The sequence below is a fragment of the Tachypleus tridentatus genome, chromosome 8 (genome assembly GCF_004210375.1).
Source record: "Tachypleus tridentatus isolate NWPU-2018 chromosome 8, ASM421037v1, whole genome shotgun sequence".
Lineage (NCBI taxonomy): Eukaryota > Metazoa > Arthropoda > Merostomata > Xiphosura > Limulidae > Tachypleus > Tachypleus tridentatus.
The window spans coordinates 119,672,819-119,693,522 of record NC_134832.1 but is presented as its reverse complement, the minus strand read 5'-3'; the positions used below and the strand labels follow the sequence as shown (position 1 = coordinate 119,693,522).

Below are 20,704 nucleotides of genomic sequence, written 5' to 3'. Positions count from 1 at the left end.
AACTTGAAGCAAAACACCTCAGCCGGTAAAACATGGGGATGATAACATAATTTAAATCACTTTGTTTTGTTTTTTCATGATAATGCTATGAAGGCTTTCTGGTCTCCTGACTTATTGTGACCACAAGGAAGGCAATCGGCCGGCAGCACCCACTTTGCACCAAAAATAGAGGGATTGACCGTCATATTACGACACCCCTACGACTAAGAAAGGGTATGTTTGATGCTGAGTTTTTATCCCACAACCCATATTTGATTTGCAGATTTTTTTTATTAAATTCTTCTTTTTAATTAATCAATCCATCACGGATTACAAATTAAAGGTGTGAAAATCTAATATTTAGTTTTATATTTTGCTTGTCACAGAAAATAAAAGATAACATAATAATTTTGTTTGCTTTGAATTTTCACGTAAAACTACACGATGGCTATCTGCGCCAGCCGTTTCTAATTTAGCAGTGTAAGACTAGAAGGAAAGCAGCTTGGGCTACTCTTTTTCTAACGAATAGTGGGATTGACCATCACATTACAACGTCCCCACGGCTGAAAGGGCGAGCATGTGTGGTTGTGGCGGGGATTCGAACCCGCGACCCTCAGGATACGACCCGAATGCCTGAAAGAGTAGACTAAAAATTGGCAGTGGGTTGTGGTGACTAGCTACCTTCTCCCTGGTATTTCACTGCTAAATTAGGAATGGCTAGCCTCGTGTAGCTCTTCGCAAAATTCAAACCAAACCGTATATAACTAATAAGTATATCTGTGGACTATCATTAAAAAGTAGTGGGATTGACCATACCCTTATAACGCCACCATGGCTGAAAGGACGAGCATGCTGGTGTGACGGAGATTCGAACCTTTGATCCTCAGATTACGTGTTGAACGCCCTAACCACCTGACAATGCCAGGCCCTAATATAATAATAACAATCACATTTTGCTACCTTATTCAATACGTCTTTCTTAGACTTAATAACATCGCTTCATACCTACACGGAAGTTAATATTACCGCTCCACGGATCATGGCTTTATGTAATCTGCATATTTAAACAAAGAACTTTTAATGCCAATTCATATAAATTTTCAAACGAAATTAAATTGCAAATTGTAAAGGAATATATAAATTTCTTGTGAATTCAAACAAGCCTATCAAATGAAACATGGCTTACCTTAAAAATCTATTTTTATAACGTCAGCTAACCTAATAATTACTAATAAAATAATGACCTAGAGGTTTAACAAATTTAAAAACGCAAGTGGAACCATAAACTACACTGGGAATTTTAAATAAATTTTGGTACGTTTTAACAGTTTTGAAATCATGTAACGTAACTAGACCTGTATGAATTCATTTCACACCTTTCTGATGTCTGTTCTTCAGGTATAAACGGACATCATGACGATAACCCTAACGGCCCATCAGTTTGTAGTTTTTGAGAGTTTGTATTGAAATTCCCTAACCATATATACTTTCAATGTCAACGTTATGACTAAAGCAAACATTTTCAAATATAAAATATCAATACAAGCGATTAAATAATGTTTGCTCTAACTACTAGACTTACCAATATGGTTTAATGAAGATAAACAGCTAGTATCTAGTTAGAATTCTTTATTTCTTTCACGTTTCATCTTACGGCTTTGTTAGCTTACTTAGATCTAAAATTATTCTTTGGGCTTGAATCTTTCACGCCTCACTTTTATGGCCTACCAAAGGACCACAAACCCGACATATCACTCAGACCTATTGTTTCAGTTGTGACTGTGGTATACCGAAGAACCACAAACCGAACATACCAATTAGACCTATTGTTTCAGCATTTACCGTGGCCTACCAAAGAGCCACGAACCCAACATACAATTTAGAACTATTGTTATTGCCTTTACCGTGACCTACCAAAGAACCACAAACCCGACATACCACTTCGACCTATTGTTTCAGCGTTTACTTCACCATAGAAAAAAGCATCCTCGTTGCTAAAAACAAGATTCTTTACCTTCTGTTTTAACTTGTTCGTAATATGTTTCAAGCACCTTTCATTTACTTCACAAATCAAACTCTTCCATTCATAAAATTGTCGATAACGGTATCCAGTTATATTTTGACGTATATTCTCTACGAAGACATTGACGTCATCTCCGTTCTGAGCTTGCCCCTAGTGGCACAGCGGTATATCCGCGGAATCACACCGCTAACAACCGGGTTTCGATACCCGTGGTGGGCAGAGCGCAAATAGCCAATTGTGTAGCTTTGTGCTTAAATTCTAAACAACACAAAACAAAATCCTTTTTGAGATTAATGTAAGACCAATGTTGATCTCCATGGGATTTCCTCCTGACATGTGCATACCCTGAAATATGTTTCACGCAATAACATTTTCAGATTCAAAGAACAAATTTACTGTCAGGTGTAAAAAATATCCATGGCTACTAGGGTAGCCGTAGCGTTTGCTGCTAATTTCATGCATGTCTTTGAGGTTAAAACAATCCGCTGCTGGGCGGGCACTCGGGTGTTAACAGCATCCTGTTCTCTAGCTGCATTTTATTAACTATATTAACGTATTGAAATGACAGCTTTAAGAGCTTAATTTGCTTTCATATTTGCTAAACCAGGTTCACAATAATATCCAGTTTAGTACCGAATATGCCTCATGTAGTGAGCGCTTACAATTTTGGGACACTTCTGCGACTGTATTGAATTGTAAGGCGCTTAATAACGTATGTAAAAGAAGCTTGAAACAACAAATCCAGCACCATTAACAAGAAACTTTAATAGTCAGAGCAATATTCTGTTTAAGTTCTTTGAGTGCACAAACCCCTTTCTAAGTTAGATTAGTTTTGTTACTGTAACTTCAAAGCTTAGCAATAATGAGAAATATAATAGAAAAATAACAAGAAACTTTAATAGTCAGAGCAATATTCTGTTTAAGTTCTTTGAGTGCACAAACCCCTTTCTAAGTTAGATTAGTTTTGTTACTGTAACTTCAAAGCTTAGCAATAATGTTCCTAATTGTTTTTCTAAAAAAATATATGCAATGTTCAGTTATTGCGAGGGTATTAAAATCGAATGATTATTCTGAAAGTTTCATTAATTGAAATTTCACCACACATAAGGGAAAAAGAAGAGAATTCAGAAAAAAAAAAGTTCCATTGTAAATAACTTTATTAGTCCCAAAGTTAATGCTGTCATTAAGTATGCTATATGGAAGTTAATTTGCTTAAACAGATGATACAAGAATGTGGAAGTCTGCTGCTAAAGTTAGCAGCTAAACCTCGCGATCACTGTCAAATAAAAATAAAAACAGCCGTATCACGCGTATTCTATAATTCATCAGAAATATAATGACAAAAATGTAGTTTACAGTATATCTTGTGACATTTCTAACAAAATATATTCTAGTGACATTGAGAGACCGATTAAAAAACGTTGCATGGAACATCTTGGAGCTGGCTACAGTGATGGTTAAGACTAATAGTGTGTGTGTTTGTGTGTGTTTTTCTTATAGCAAAGCGACATCGGGCTATCTACTCAGCCCACCGAGGGGAATCGAACCCCTGATTTTAGCGTTGTAAATCCGGAGACATACCGCTGAACTAGCGGGAGGTAAAGACTAATAGAAGTGTGATTGTAACACATCAATTAATAATTGTCAGATATTAGAAGCCTTTAACAGGCACGTAGAGTCATCACTTTAAAATTTAAATGGAGGATGTATGTATTTTATATGAACGTTTTGATACTACGTTTCATTTCTTTTCTACAAAGTGTAAATATTTGATTATAATTACGTTTACTTCTACGTATTTATTACATGTGAAGGTTTATATACCTTTTCTTGTTTTCGTTTTTAAATGAATATTTTATTAATCGTGCTAATATTACTGTCGTATTTTTACCATTGATAGCGTGGTTGCAGGTCAGCCGATACACAAAAATACATTGTATTGTACATAAATTCTTTGTCCTGCTAAGACTGGGTTTGTGTTCTGTAATATATACCCCTTGATAAAGCCCTAGAGTGAGGACGTAAAGAATATTCTACGGATGCTGACTGTTTCTCTTCATTAAAAATGTTTACACTCAATACGCACTACCTAAATTCGAAAGAACAGCGTTTGGTTTTTACGTATAGTCCTTTACTTTGTGGTCAGTAAATGACTATATATTAAAACAAACTGTCACGTATCCCACCACTATACGAGGTGTAATTTACTTATTTATTTCATCCTATTACGCAGCGCTGGTGAGCTGTGAATTCAACGATACTTGTCTGCTGTAACTTAGATCTCCAAGTCATCTTTCCTTCACTAAAAATTCACAATTTGACGAATAAAAGAAATCAACAACAAAACAAATAATAGGATTTTTTAACTACTTGTGCTTCTTGTCACATTTCATACACTAGGGTAGTAATTATATAGAGTCACTAATATTTTCTATGGTGTGTTATTATTCTAGAGATTATCCTTAATATGTCAAGCAAATACTCAATACAAAATACAAGCCCTCTCAGTGGCACAGCGGTATGACTGCGGGCTAACCACTAGAAACTGGATTTCGATATCCGTAGTGGGCAGAGCACAGATAGCCAATTATGTAGTTTTATGGTTAATTCCAAACAAAGAAAAGACAAATTGGTTGAAATTTATAACAAAACGTGTATTTATTAGCAATAATTAAAGTTTCAGGCTATTACTTTTCTCAAAGTTAACAGAAGAATATTGAAGGTTGGAATCTTATAACAAACAGTAGATATAAAACACGAGGCTTAAACTGTAGCTCGTGTAATGATGTATGTGCAATAAAAATGTGGTTAACTGAAACTTTAGTTCACCTTAAATTATTAATACTAAGGTTCATACCTTTTTCTCAATATATATATGTATATTAATCTATACATAATATATATATGTATAAACCTTTCGTTAGGATTCAAAATGTGAGGATAAGCTTTCTCCTCTTGTACACACTGTGTGATTTATGAATTCTGTTGTCCGACGTATGTCGGTTCTACTGTAAAACAATTCAAAAAGCGTTCATTACGCACTAGTTGATTGTGAGATAGTTGTGTCAAAGCATGTTCAAGACCATTGGAAATGAAGAAAGTGAGGCATTACTTCAAATAAAGAAGGCTTTAAGAATAACCATCTAAATGTTGTGGAACTTTTATTAGTAATTGCTGATGTCATGACCTAGACTATTTAAATTGCGTCCACAACCGATGGTCTTCGTTTTTGCCTTCTTACATATTAACATACTCAGGAATTCTACCCCTCGGAACAACGAATTGTTTGTCTCACACAGAGTTGTTCATAATATTTGTATATTACGCGACAAACGAAACAACGGATAAAAAACGTTTATTTACCTCTTACTTGAATTTATTTTATCTTAATTCGACTAGTATTTTTCTCATTCATTAGATCATACAAAACTTTTATGTAACACATATTGTTAAACTATAGCTTATATTCTGAAAACTTACGAGTTAAAACAAAGTATATTATGTATGCTATAATATTTCAACCACATTACATCTGCTATGCAAGTGATCCTCAATCAGCCCGGTTGATACAGCAAGCGATCTAAATGTTATTTATATCATCAGCTTTCATGAACAACGACTGCAATAATTAATCCTCATCTTTTCTATCCACGATTTCTTGTACGGTTCGAACCTTCAATAGTCGACTGTTAATTCTGAGAAAGAACAGTGGCCAGAATCGTTAACTATACCAATAAACGCATCTTTTATCAGCAATATCTATCAATTAAATTTTGCTATGGAGAGCATTCTTAACACGTTGACGATAATACATAAAACAATGACACATCATGAAGAATATTACTGTCCCCATACAAACAATGATCTAACCAGGCATGTGCAACGTACAGCCACGACGTAGTTTTATCCGGCCCACGAGTTGCCAACAAACCGATATATATATATATATATATATTCTGTTTGTTTGTTTTTGTTCTTTTTAATTTCGTGCAAAGCTACACGAGGGCTATCTGCGCTAGTCGTCCCTAATTTAGCAGTGTAAGACTAGAGAGAAGGCAGCTAGTCATCACCACCCACCGCCAACTCTTGAGCTACTCTTTTACCAACGAACAGTGGGATTGACCGTAACATTATAACGCCTCCACGGCTGAAAGGACGAGCATGTTTAGTGTGACGGTGATTCGAACCCGAGACCCCCAAATTACGAGTCGACCGCCCTAACGACCTAGTAATGCGGGCCCTACACATTCTGTAATCAATCAATGTAAAATAAAATTACGAGTGCCTGCAGACTGAAACAATTCTGGAATTATATTAGTTTTAAGAAATAAAATATAATGAGCTCATTTTCATTTGAATTATTCTATTTTTGTTTCACTGGATATAATTGTATATATAGAGAGGTGATCACCGTTGTAGACTGTCCGACATGAGACGTTATATATTCATCCAAGTTAGTCGATAATTTTCCTGTGGGCACCAAGCTTGTACTAAAAAAGAAATTGGCAATTATCTGTATGGAAAACAACGTAATAAAATACATCACTTAGATATATATATAAACCTTGGCTTTTGGTTTGTTATAAATAATAAAGTATTAAACGTGAGAGAGAACCATTAACAAATTCTGAAAGAGAGGATGTGAGAAATGGGTGTGGCTAGATGGGTCTATTTTTCTATTTGATGGCACTGTAACCAAACAAAATTGAAGGCTAGGAAAATTACGCTTTGTTTGAGAAATGACAATATTATAGTGAGAGTAATTTACAATAAACTTCTTACTTATTGGAGGGGTTGTGAATAAATTATAGGAAGGAAGATGTCTAGAGAAGAAATGCCACATTTTTCATACTGATTTCTCACGATTTTTAAAAAATATTGCCTTATAAATTTAAAACCTTAAAAATTATGTAATATTAAAAATGTGAATTACCAGCGATGAACGTATTTGATCTACCTACTGTTACGGTAAATGATTCAAAACATGTTATTTTTAATAACTTTTATAATTTAAATCTATATTCTACAACTATATTCTACTGAGACTGTATTTGTACACTTTTTATGCTAAGAATTTTGCTAAGAAAATCGCAGTGTTAAATTTTATTTTACACGGTCTGGGTACATTTATAAACTGAGGCCCGGCATGGCAAGGTGGGTTAAGGCGTTCGACTCGTAATCTGAGGATCGCGGGTTCGAATCCCCGTCGCACCAAACATGCTCGCCCTTTCAGCCGTGGGGGCGTTATAATGTGACGGTCAATCCCAATATTCATTGGTAAAAGAGTAGCCCAAGAGTTGACGGTGGGTGATGATGACTAGCTTTCCTCTAGTCTTACAAAGCTAAATTAGGGACGGCTAGCGCAGATAACCCTCGAGTAACTTTGTGCGAAATTCAAAGAAGCAAACAAACGATTTAAAAACTGCTATTCAGGCCTGGAGGAAGTAGCGTACGCCTGGCCTAACACTTATATCAGGAAGCATAGTATTATGTGATCACATTCACTACCCCTTATTTAGAGAAGGAAGAAGTCGTGAGACTTGTACATGTATTTCTGGAAATAAACTCGGCAACCAGTACACTAGTATGTCAGAGTTCTGAAGGACTAATTACTAAAACGAAGACTTTGTTGTTTAGAGGAAGTTTTAGACTACTCGATACAACATAAATTAGTATTGTTATTTACCTGAATACACGAGTGAAAGGAAGAATGTTTGAACTTAAGTTTGTTTTTTGAACAATCCTCGATTTCAAATTTAAGGTTGGAAAAGGATCCAAAATAATTTAGTGAAAAATTTTTACGCTAAGAATGACGTACCTGATAATACAGATAAACAACAGCTAAGCAATTTTCGCGCAAATAAACAACTTATATTTGTTTTTTACAATAAACGAACGTTTTTAAGAAAAGTAATTGGTAATACATGAAAGAACGCCATGACCTGAAGATTTAAACAACATATTTAAAAATATATATCACATTTGAATCCCCGATATCAACTTAATGATACGTTTATTGTAAATTCGGTAAATTCAAATATAAAATATTTTAGATTTTCATTGCACCGTTTGTACATTTATGTTTTAACAAGTTCATTAAACATGAATGGGTGAAATAAGAAATCGACCTACTCCTGTTCTATCATTGACTTCTTTTGTATGGGGTGGAGGGAAGGCTGTTTGTAAAATACTTCGAAATGAACGACTTCACAGCCACCAAACTAACAACCAAGAAATATTAGAAGGCTACTCGAAATAACTAGCTTTTCCATAATACAAATTTGAAAAATAGCACCTTAAAATTCAACAGCTCAACTCATTCAAAACTGAAGTCAAGTAAATACATTACCCAATGTTTTGTTTTCAGAAGACGTAGTGCAAAACAAACGTTTAACTTAAACAAGATTGGAACCTGAATTGTCCGCTTATGTTTACAGTGAAGTAGGGGGAATAGATATGATTAGTCTCGTGTAGTGTTTCTTCAACAAACAAACGTCTAGCTCTACTCTGTATAGAAATTATTGTTTGACTTTGAAAAAAACATTAAACTCTAAATAACCAAATTAATCACCTGTTTATTATTCACTTATACTCGTTAAAGCACAGTACACTACAAACATGTTATTAGCGTTTTCACTAAATTTCAACAGTCCTGGATCCAGTTTAAGACTGGCAACATGTGATAAAGGCAGTATGTCATTACTTTATGTATGGAATGAGTAATTTCTCTGTTGCACATAAAGTATGAGAACAGTATGGATCGTATTATCAAAGAGTTAGTAATAGAAGTACATAACGCATCTAGCCGATCATAGAGCCAATCAGTGATACCTGATGACAAGAAATCCATTTAAAATAAAATTGTATTTCAGAACGGCTGGTGTGGGTTTTAACACTTTTATTGATAAGCAGAGAACAACGTTTCGACTTTCCTAGGTTATCTTCAAGTTGACCTGAAGATGTCCATAGAAGTTCGAAACGTTGTTCTCTGTTAATACCCTTACCAGCCGTTCTGAGATACACAATCAGTATTAGTTACAAGGTCATTACTCATTGCGGGGCCGTTGTTAACATTATACACCAGATAACTTAATTGTTGATGGCACAACTGTACGAGAAAACTGCAGCAGTACAATTGGTGCACAGATTCTAAACGCGTGTTTACAAACGTTACCTTGACGCGTTTATACTAGGCTTATAAATAAAATCATGGGATGAGGACTGTAAACAAATCACCCAATGACTCCAATCGAGTGGATGAAAACTAACTCTTCTAAGTAAGAATTTGTTACTTTTCATAAAGCATCTGGACAGCAGTTAAGATTTGTACTCACAGTAAAGATAAAAAATAACAGTCCACAATAACACACCCCATCTGTTGCTACGATTAATTATTGCAACAATAGCTCTTTTCTCGTATTCAAACTAACAATATGTTCTAGGTGGCGTCTTTATTATATTACGCAACACTGCTCTCTACTGGAATATAAGATTTTAACAAAATTATCGTTTCTTAGGTTAAATATGTAATTGAATTTCTTAAGAGACTTGTACTTTATTACTCTAATCGCTCATTATACGCATACTTTATCTTGTAATATATTTAGTGATACATGTTTAAAAACAAATTTTGATAACAATTTTACTGCACAAATTTTATAATATTTCTGTAATTTATTTGTTTATGATCCGCATAAATCTAAAATTACTTTGAATAAACACGTAACTGGTTCAGAAGCAACAGGATTAATTAAATAAAAACCTTCTGTTCACCTTGTTTCATTCACGTGCACTGACTAAAACAATAAATAAGTTAAATAACCACTGACGATTCAGTAACTTAAATATCATGTTGTTACTTCTACTATTGTAATGTAACAAATCGTAATATTTATTTGTAATCATTTAATTCTAAACACGTGTCTAGAAATTTTGAACCTATAAACTGTTTCAAATTAACTTGGAAGAATAATCATGTGACGTACTTCCGTCAACTATTTGAGAGATACAATCAACGCGTCTTTAATGTATATTGATTTAAACAATTTTTGTAAATGTAAGCAAATTTCTCAGCCCTCTTATCCTATTGTAGTTAGTTATATTTATTTTCAAGATATCAGTACAAGCCATATGTTGTCAAAGCATATACAGTTTGATGAAGAAATAAGATATATAAATTATGTAATATTGTTATTAATGCAAGTGAACAATTGAGGCTAACAAGGAATTGTAAAGCTTTAGTTCGTTACATTCGATCTGCGCCGAAAAATATTAGAACATGTCAACAGGATATACATTTCGAGAAAAGAAAAAAAAACAAAAGTTGAAATAACGAACCTACAGTATTAATAAAAGATATTTATCTTCAATGTAAAAATTATGCTAAACTTTGATGTAACTACAATCTGATGAATGCACAACAAATGAGTGTAGTAAAGTGATTTCTTTGTCTCTTAACAACAATCGACTTTTACTCAAACAATGTTTCTTATCTGTCAGAAGCTATTTTCGAAGGCACTGAAACATAATGCCAACTACAAACAGAGGAAAGCAATGCGTCCACTAGCGTTCTTGTACGCAATTATGAATATTTCCTTAAGTTGAAACTTGAAAGTTGGTATGACTTTGCAATGGAACAAACAAGTGTCTGTGATAGGCAGAACATGGTACGGGTGAACGTCTTTAAAGTTACAAACCAATTTAAACAGTTACACACTTTACAATTACTGATCACAGCACCATTTTCATGAATATATATATATATATTTTTTCATTTATAGCTAGAAGAGAGAAAATCAACATCATTAATAAGCAAGCGTATTTATAGATATATATAATTATATTCGCTACAGAAAGACATCGTCCTACATACAATTTTCTTCTCGTCATATAGCATATATACAAGCGTTCAATGTATTTAATATGTTTTTTTTCCTTTTACGTTTTTTTCCTGTTTCTAAATGAATCAGAAGACTATAGTGTAGCTAATTCCAGGCAATGTCAGCTGTTTAGTATTACACGTTGAGCTAGTTACAGATGTGAGAAGAACACATCTTTGTTGTTTTTTATCACAAGTGGAAACTACCTTACTCATTTTTAGGCCAACAGTTTCTTCGTTTTGTGCTCGTTCAGTACATAAAAAAATCACATCTATCTATCTGTCTATATATAGATATTGATAGGTAGACAGACGCAAATATGATTTTTTTTTAACCATTTGCATGTGCATTTTAACACTTTGAACAGAGTAAAAATGGTTGTATTAGAGAGAAAGTTAAGTGCAAGATAAGTCAAATACTATTCTAAAATTTTAAATACATAGTCGACATCTTTTGGTGACAGTTTAATCGTATTTATATGAAAAGGCGCAAGGTATACTGTCAAAAATGTTTAGATTTCTTTTCTACGGGAAAACGTGGAAGTACTATTTATATGGAAAATGTGAATAAAACAAATATGATATAAAACCTGAAGCAGCTACTTCAACAAGAAAATGTTGTAAGTTCATTGAGGAAGTATTATATATATATATAGATGAAATAACCACTAACATTCTATGATTACCAGGCACTCTTTCTCTGTTCGCAGATTTCATCAGATCACTTGTTGTGTTTGGTCCTCGCGTTTACAACACAGAAGACGATGTCGTAGTAAGTCACATCCTCAATAGGAATATTAATACAATGGGGAAGAGGGGGGAGAACACCAGGTCGACATTACTTTCCATCACAGGTTCTTTACGTCCTTCACCAATTCGTATTAAACATACACAAAAACAATCAGCCAAAACTATCTATCGAACACTGAGGATTTCCTTGTCTGTTTCCCGGAAGATTGACAAGAGAGGCGGGATGGAACAATTTGTACCATCCAATCACAATATTGGAAAGATCGACATCGTCCAACATGATCTGAGCCACGCCCATGAAAACTTTCTTCTCCATCCTTCCGTAATCCCCCCACACAGTAACCTACGAAAAATCACAACAAACGTAACATGTGGTCAACGTATCGTGAAAATGACTATCTAAAGCTTAGAAAACTTTCTCGTTTACCAGGAGATATAATGATATTAATCTCCTTGTTTATAAAACGTAGTGCAAGCTCATGCTTAAGGTTTTTGGTTCTATTTCAAAAACCACGAATTTAAGAAAAACGTGTAAGATTTAAACTCATAAAAACCCTAAAAGAAATGTAATATGCAACACGTCTTGCATAAACGCCCTATGATTTGATTGAAGTATAGACAATAGCGCATTGATTTGCATTAAAACAAAAAACATTGTCACCACAAAAGATCTTTTAAAAAAAGGGTTACGTCAAGAATGTGTCATCCAGTTGTGATGTCGCCTAAATAATACACAGATCTCGTTTGTTTACCCAGTTGTGATGTCACCTAAATAACACACAGATCTCGTTTGTTTACCCAGTTGTGATGTCACCTAAATAGTACACAGATCTCGTTTGTTCACCCAGTTGTGATGTCACCTAAATAATACACAAATCTCGTTTGTTTACCCAGTTGTGATGTCGCCTAAATAATACACAGATCTCGTTTGTTTACCCAGTTGTGATGTCGCCTAAATAATACACAGATTTCGTTTGTTTACCCAGTTGTGATGTTGCCTAAATAATACACAGATCTCGTTTGTTTACCCAGTTGTGATGTCGCCTAAATAATACACAGATCTCGTTTGTTTACCCAGTTGTGATGTCACCTAAATAATACACAGATCTCGTTTGTTTACCCAGCTGTGATGTCGCCTAAATAATACACAGATCTCGTTTGTTTACCCAGTTGTGATGTCACCTAAATAATACACAGATCTCGTTTGTTTACCCAGTTGTGATGTCGCCTAAATAAAACACAGATCTCGTTTGTTTACCCAGTTGTGATGTCGCCTAAATAATACACAGATCTCATTTGTTTACATTTTCAAGCAATACACAGCAAACAGACATGTAACATCTCACCTGTAGTACGCACCCCCTGTAGTCTTCGTGGAAGTGTAGTTGCTCTTGGTACAAAGGGTCCAAGGTTCGACGCGCAGTTGTGGTTTTGGCCTTTGAGAGACACTTGGTCCCCTGAACTAAGTACACTTTCACGTAAGGAGCTGTGAAAGGAAATGAGTGTTTCGATATAATTTATCAAAAACAGATACATTTTTTGACTATCCTACAGTTATGTATTTACCCAATTAAAATGCAGGTATAATAAAACTAATTCTTAAAATCAGTAGACAGAGAGAAGGAAAATCTGAATATTTTTTTTAAATCAGTTTTATACAGTGTTTCTATTGGTATTCCTACTTGATTTGGAAACAGTAGTTTCATTTCGAGTTTATTCACTGAGTATAAATATTATTTTATTACACGATACAGCTTTTACAGTAAGGGCAAATATTTGTAAAACAGGAACATTTCGATCAGTTGTGCGATCCTTTTGAAGTATAGAAGATGTTTACTAATCACGGGTGTAGGCTCCCTTACTGTGTACCTAAGAAAGGTGACAGAAACGTCGTACCTATTTTACAAATATTCGTTCTTACTTTAGAAACTGCAATAAATTGATTAATTTAGGAAGTTGTTAACATTTTAACTGAGAATATCTTCGAGTGAGTGTTTCAAATAAGTCACATCATCGTTGGAAAATACAGAAACAACCAGTAGATAATTTGCTTGCTAAACTGTTAGGAGAAATAGTAGAAATAAAACTTGATGAAACAAATGCACCCACACGTCTGTTCGCCAGTTCAGCGACCTTTCTGTGCAATTGTGGCCGATGAAGATTCGTGGAAGTGCAAAGAAATGTTTTTCACTTGTCCATTGAACAAGTAGGTTTTCTATTACACCTATCTATTTTAACAATATTCCATCTGCTATTTACGATAACATTAATAAATCTATTCAAAGCTGAAATTCATATCGCACAAGCACTTTGCTGACTTGATAAAAATTTGTCAGTGGTTGGTTAATTAACGGTTAACAGCATGTGAAGATCAAATTCAATGTTCAAACATTTATTAATTTTAACTATGTTTTTCCCATAGGTTCTCAAAACTTTAGCATCAAGTAAAATCAAAATATTAATGACCTGGTAAGCACTTGGCTCCTGGCTTGGGTTGAAGACCTCTCGCCCTAATAACTTCAACCTCAAGATTCCCTTTTCTATCACAGATGCTCAGTTGTATGTCTCCCAAATTTGGGGAGGCTAACGCTTGCCTTCCGACAAGCTGACCAGGTCCCAGACCTTCCACAAAAGTTGAATATTCTCCCTCTGGTGTCAAACGTAAAGCTGGCATCCACCTGGTGGTTTACCAGATAGAGATAATTAACGTTTCATATTATAAAAAAAAACAAGCTTTAAGGCCTTCTTGAAATAAAAAAAGAAATTGTATTAAGTTTTACCAAATAATGCATGATACTCTTAATATATTAGGTTCGTGTAAATACACAAAGCATGAATATTTTATTCACAAATTAATAACTGTATAATTAGGGTTTGTAAATTGTATTACCTAATACATCAACAAGAGGGCTTTACAGCAAAGCGAGTGTGAAAATATAAGATTTTTAAAATAAATTTAACGAGTACAATTAAGAAGTTAATGATAGCTAAAAACACCTTTCAACTATTTTTGTTACTACCATAAGTATGAATTTTACTAACTACTGATATGTTTCATTCTAACGTGTATTCAAGTAAGAAAACCGAACACGAAAAGTCTCAAACAATCAAAATACATTCTTCTTTAACAAAAGGCCAGTTTTAGTAATACCTCTTAAATATAAAATAAACATTTGCCTTACTATTAGATGGATTTAATGGCGCAAAAATTAAATTAATTAATTTTTATTTTTATGGGAACCCTTAATTGCAGTTGTTAAGTGTTGTTATGAGCCCCAGGAGGAAGAGTGAAGAGGGCCTCGGGGACCTGTGGATTTAATCCAACCAGTCAAATAAGGTAGTTCTGAAGGTGGATGGAAGTGTATTGGATTGTATGCATGAATATAAACAGTATATTTAGCTTTGGCATTAAATCTTGTATTTTACAAGATACTGGTGGATGTAGTTATGGTTACTATTAAAATAATAACTTATTGTTTAAGATTAGACATAAATAATTTTCCATTAGTTAGATAAACTAAAATATTAATATTACTTTATTACTGACGTTAATAAACCATACACATTATTTATAAATATAGTTAATACACTTCTATAACATCAGCAGTACACCATGTTCTTTAACGAAATGAAAATTTATTGTGCATATTAGAAAAATGAATAAGTTACGAAACTAATTCAGTGATTTTATGTTAAACACTTTACTGTTTATTCACAGTGACGCTCCCAGTGTGAAGATAGCAGGTTAGTTTTCGTGGATTTGTATTCTGTTGCTTTGTCAGAAAATACCAGTACTGTAATATATCTTATATTTTCTGCAATAATTTATAAGTTTTATCACAAGAGTGAAAAATAAAAAGATGGACTGAGTTGGACAAGGTGATCCCCTGAGGCAGTTGACCCAGCTGCCCCGCCTGTATATTATGTATACGCCACTGTAAATACCTATATAAGCCACGTTGAACATTATCATAAAAGTAATCTCATTTATACTGAATATTTTCCAACTCATAATTAAACACTTTTTTATTTATGAAGTTCAGAAATAAATAACTGTCAAAAAATACAGTTAGTTTTAAACAACTTTTCATGGCAGTTGATTCAAAATTATACCTGTAAACAATAAGAAGTACACATATATATGTACACACACATTCAAATTTTTCAGCAGTATAATACACTTTAATCATGTCTCTTGAGTAGCATGCATATAAACTTGTAAAAACCAAGCTAATATTAATAAAATGTTAACTAAATAAAAGAACTTGACATTTTAATTATTCACCATGGTGACTATATATATGTATCTTAATAAAATTTCTAAACTAACACTTTCATAATATTTCTGGAAACTCTCAACATCACAATAATGTATTGTATCTTTTGCTAAACCATACAGGTACCACCCATCACAACACTTTAGCTGTCGTTGCTAAACAAGGTAGGTGCCTGACTACAACACCACAACAGATGTCTTGTTATGTAAAGCAGGTGCATAACTGCAACTTTACAGTAAAAGCTGATAGAAAAGGTAAGTATTTGATATCTGAATTCATAGCAAACCTAAAGAGAGAGAAACAAAAGTCAAACAGCATATCAAAAGAAGGACTAGGAAGAACTGTAAAAACACTGATTGAAATTACAGTATGTAAAATAACTCATCACAATAAACATTGAATAGTGGGATTGAGGGTAGAGAATAAAGGATAAACAATCTGTATTTTGGCGTGGGGATAGGAACGTTAGAAGTGTCCATTACCAAGTTCTTAACTGTTTTAAAACTCTGAAACATTGTATCATCTTGGAAATTGTAAGTCCTCCAGAAGTAGGTCTGTTTAAGCTAGAGATATTTAGAACGCGATAAGGTTGGATTATATACATTTAACTCATTGAATTAATCTCGTTTGTAGAAAAGAAAACTTCACTAGAAGATATTTTGTACGAGTAAAATGTTAGTTTAAATTTACAACCTGTAATTAAAACGAAACGAGCCAATCAAGAAGATGCAACGCTCTTAAAAGCAGCAAATAAAATTCTACCATTCCTCAGTGGTAAAAAAAACACATTTTTGACAGGTTTATGACACAACAAAATTACATGATCCATTGATTCAGCCACTGTTTATCAGCTGAGTTGCCAGGCAGCATGCAGTAAATATCATAACATGAAATATGTCACACGAGGATACTAAACTGATGGTATAATTAATGTTCTTGCCTCATATTTTATAAATTTTAAATAAAGGATTTAGCGCAAAGGAAAACTTTTCCACTACTTTTAGAAATATGGAAAATCCTAGAAATAGATTTAAGTTCCTCTCATACCAAGGTTTATAAATAGGTTTTATAGAATGTTCCAGAGATTATAATCATTGTTGGAATTCGCATCATACTTGCATTGAAGATGCTGAAGTTAAAATACACGATTATTTAATTCAAGCAAATAAATAAAACGAAAGCGTTATGATAAAGCAGCAAAACTAGAATCCATGCAATAAACATCACTTTTCTTTACCATATAAATTAATTGTAAAACCCGAAGTACGAACCAAAAACGGAAATAAAAACACACGTAAAGATGAATATGGAAGTAATCTGTTGTAAAACACACTGCCCCACCAGATGTATCTGGACACCCAACTGTTCAGCACCGAAATTCAGGCAATAAAAGTATAGCAGCAGGCACACCATAAAGGTAGATTAATGATGTACAAGTGTGTAAAGATGCAAAAGTATAAAAAAGTCGCAAATTAAGCACTTTTAGTAGAACATATGTTATAATGTGCCGTAAGGATGAGAAACCGATTCATGAAACAGTCTTAACACTCAGCCACGCATGTTAAACATTGCATGAGAACACTGAATAGAACAACTTATAAAAAAAAAAAAATGTTCACAGCTGCAGAAAACGCAACCAGAGTGAAAAGAAATTCACAACTTAGGACTGCGAAAAAGACATTTTACAACGATTGGTTTGGTTTCTTATAAAGCCACCACGGCTGAAAGGGCGAGCATGTTTGGTGTGACGGAGATTCGAATCTGCGACCCTCGGTTTATAAGTTGAGTGCCTTAACCACCTGGCAATGCCGAGCCATTTCACAACGAACTCACACTGATCTCACTATACAATATAATGGTTTTAATTCCTATTTTAGACATTTTGAATCAAGTACTTAGCACACACACAAAGAAAACACTTTTTCACAGCTCATATTGATCTAATTTCTTTGCGAAAATTTTATAAATAGATATTTCCTTACGTATCAAAGTTTACAAATGGATTCTTATAATGTTCTGGTGATTATAATAATGTTTTGAAAGTTGTTTCACCATAACTCTTACAAAACAAATCAACACGGTAATAATGAAGCCGTCATGATGGAACACTGTAGATTCAGTGAAATGTTTTAGATCGCCGTGGTCGTTTTCATAAATAATCTAGTTATGTATGAAATATTCCAATCAGCACCACAAAATCTAAAGAAAATCCAATATGCATTGTTCCAGCAAAATAGCACAAGAAAACTTATTTGAATCATATTTGACTTTAAAGTAACAACATGAATTTCTGGATGTGGTCTGCCAAGTGTTCACATCTACTGACGATGTAAAACACCTCTGAGATCACCTAAAGAGTTTAATTCGAAAGGTTACAGCTCTCGACACAACACTGCCAAATCACATCAGACAGCTATAAGAACCTAGATGGAAGTTTACTTTGCAGGACCAGGAAGTTATTAAATTTAAGGATAACGCTTTATTACAATTGGAACATACACTCGTTCACTACATGTCTAGAAGTTTCCGACAGGGCAGTGTGTATTTTGACTTTCTTATAAAGTAAAATAAAAACTACTGGTTTAAATTCAAATAGTACAAGCACAAAACTAGGATTAATTTAATTTCAAAACGAAACGACATACTTCACGTTTCGAAAACTCCAGTGTAATCTACCACCTTACTTTTCAAGCTACATTTTACGCAAAACCAATTCTAATTAATTACATTTTCTACGATAAGGAAAAATAACTAAACAAAAATAAACTGTTTCTGTGAATAAGCAAACAACAAAATAAATTAAAATAAGCAACCTAAAAACACTAATAAATCTACTTACTGGGATGACCAACTGTTTATAGCGTTAACACTACTGGCCACGGAATCTCCACTTGTCTGTTTAGATAATGGCCGTTTTGGGTGTGAAACTAAAGGTCCCGTGAGACTACTGTTATTTCTCCTACCAGAATCTTCTGTAAAAACAAGATATATAACAGTCCATGCACAGGAACTTTGTCGTCCTTGAAATTACAACTACAGGGTGCCTCGCTAAAATATCCTGAAAAAAAACAAACCCGGCGTATTTCACCAAACAAAAACTAACCCCGCATTCAGAGGCACCGTCTTTCACAGTTTTCTTGGATCTTTCTGGATACTTTTTGATAAAGCGGAATTTCCATAAAGGGTCAGGATTAACTAGATAACAGGATCGGTGCGAAATATGTCTTCTTAAAGAGTTTTTTTTTTAAATCGAAAGCAGTATTCAGAATTAGTTATTTCAACAGTGGAAGTATTAAAAAGTAAAAACTTTGTTCAATATTGTTATCATGCGATGCGCTGCATTCGACCTCTTCTTGCTGAGTAAGTTCGAATGCTTCTTGACATGGTCAGTAGACGTCATCTAGTTGAAAATTATTTTTGAATTAAAAGCGGAGTTTTTTTAAAGATATTAAACCAAAAAATGATCAGCTGCTCGGGTCAACCATATTGTTACTGGACATAACTAGATGCCATCGTTTCTTTCCACTTTTAATAACACAGAAATAACGAAATTTCACAATTGAAACAAACAACAACAATAGGAGTCTGTAGATCACATCGGTTTCTTATAGTAAAACCACATCTGGCTATCTGCTATGTCCACCGAGGAGAATCGAACCCCTGATTTTAGCGTTGTGAATCCGAAGCCTTACTGCTGTGTCCCACTGGGTGACATATTACATCAACACTGCCTAACTTTCTCAGAACCTCAATTTGAACGTATTCCGTAATCATCTTCATTATTTGTGTTTATGATTCGCATAAAAATAATTATTATGCTACTAAGAATTAGAGCAAACAAATGAAGAGAGCATTTATATAACGCTTTCGAACCCAGAGTCATATGAATACCTAATGACTATGATTCTGTTTTGTTGTACAGCAGTCCTTGGAGGCGACCACAACTCAACGGATCGTGATGTGTTTTGAATGTTAATGGGCTGGAAAGTGTAAAAGGTCACAAGGGCTGTAAGGTGAAAGATATTAACACTCCTACGAAAAGACGTTTCTAGTCCTGATTTCTCCAAGCCCGTTCCCCTGGCTGTGGTTTCGCTAGATAGTAGATAGGGACAGTGGGAATCTCGTTAATCCATTCATTAATGGATTTAAATGGCAATTTCATTTAAATACAAAATTATTAGCCTAATATTAATAACCTGTCAAGTTGCTCTGGGGCCTATTAGGCCCCACTTTTCGTAGGAGTGTTAAGAAAGTAAAAGTAAAAAAAAAGACAAATATAAAATAAAAATAACTTGAGTAAAAAAGCGTAAAAATAATTTGGTTTGAGGAATAAGCACGAATTGAAACAAACTTAAATGGGAATGAAACGATAGATGCTAACGGCCACAAAAAAGAGCCCTGCTGAAGTCGTTAGATGGAAAGCGAAGAAAACTACATCCTTTTTTGTTATTGACAAGTAGTAGGTTAGTAAGAATTTCTAAACAATATATATCCAGAAAACTGAATGTGAATATATCTGTCCGCATACATGTGTATGTGCATATTTTAAACACAAAGTTGAAGAATGGGTTATCTCCACTGTGCTTTACGCGGATATTAAGCCCCGATTTTTAGTGTTATAAGTCCTAAAACTTACCGAAGGAGTCATGGACCCATGTCTAGATAAGACGAATATGCCTTTTTCGAATAAGTGAAAACGAACAATAATACTGACAGTTGCAGTCCAAGTCCTAAATAGAAATTACTAGTTTTTAGTACGTAATAATAATTTTTCTACTAAACTGTTTCATAGTATCT

The 20,704-nt window shown here is 33.9% G+C and overlaps 1 protein-coding gene across 4 annotated transcripts in view; it reads right to left on the bottom strand.

The window, feature by feature from the left end:
• Positions 1-9,613: 9,613 nt before the first annotated feature.
• LOC143223343 (regulating synaptic membrane exocytosis protein 2-like) overlaps positions 9,614-20,704 on the bottom strand; it is a 109,972-nt gene continuing 98,881 nt past the window's right edge. Inside the window, exons 17-20 of one of the 4 annotated variants that reach the window (XM_076451216.1) lie at positions 18,747-18,879; positions 14,097-14,308; positions 12,977-13,116; positions 9,615-11,973 (exon numbers count right to left, since the gene is read on the bottom strand). In XM_076451216.1, coding sequence (XP_076307331.1) covers positions 11,782-11,973; positions 12,977-13,116; positions 14,097-14,308; positions 18,747-18,879 — 677 coding nt within the window. In that variant the 3' untranslated portion in view covers positions 9,615-11,781. Of the gene's footprint in view, positions 11,974-12,976; positions 13,117-14,096; positions 14,309-18,745; positions 18,880-20,704 lie in introns of those variants that run through there. The other 3 variants (XM_076451217.1, XM_076451215.1, XM_076451218.1) reach the window with 3 other exon arrangements.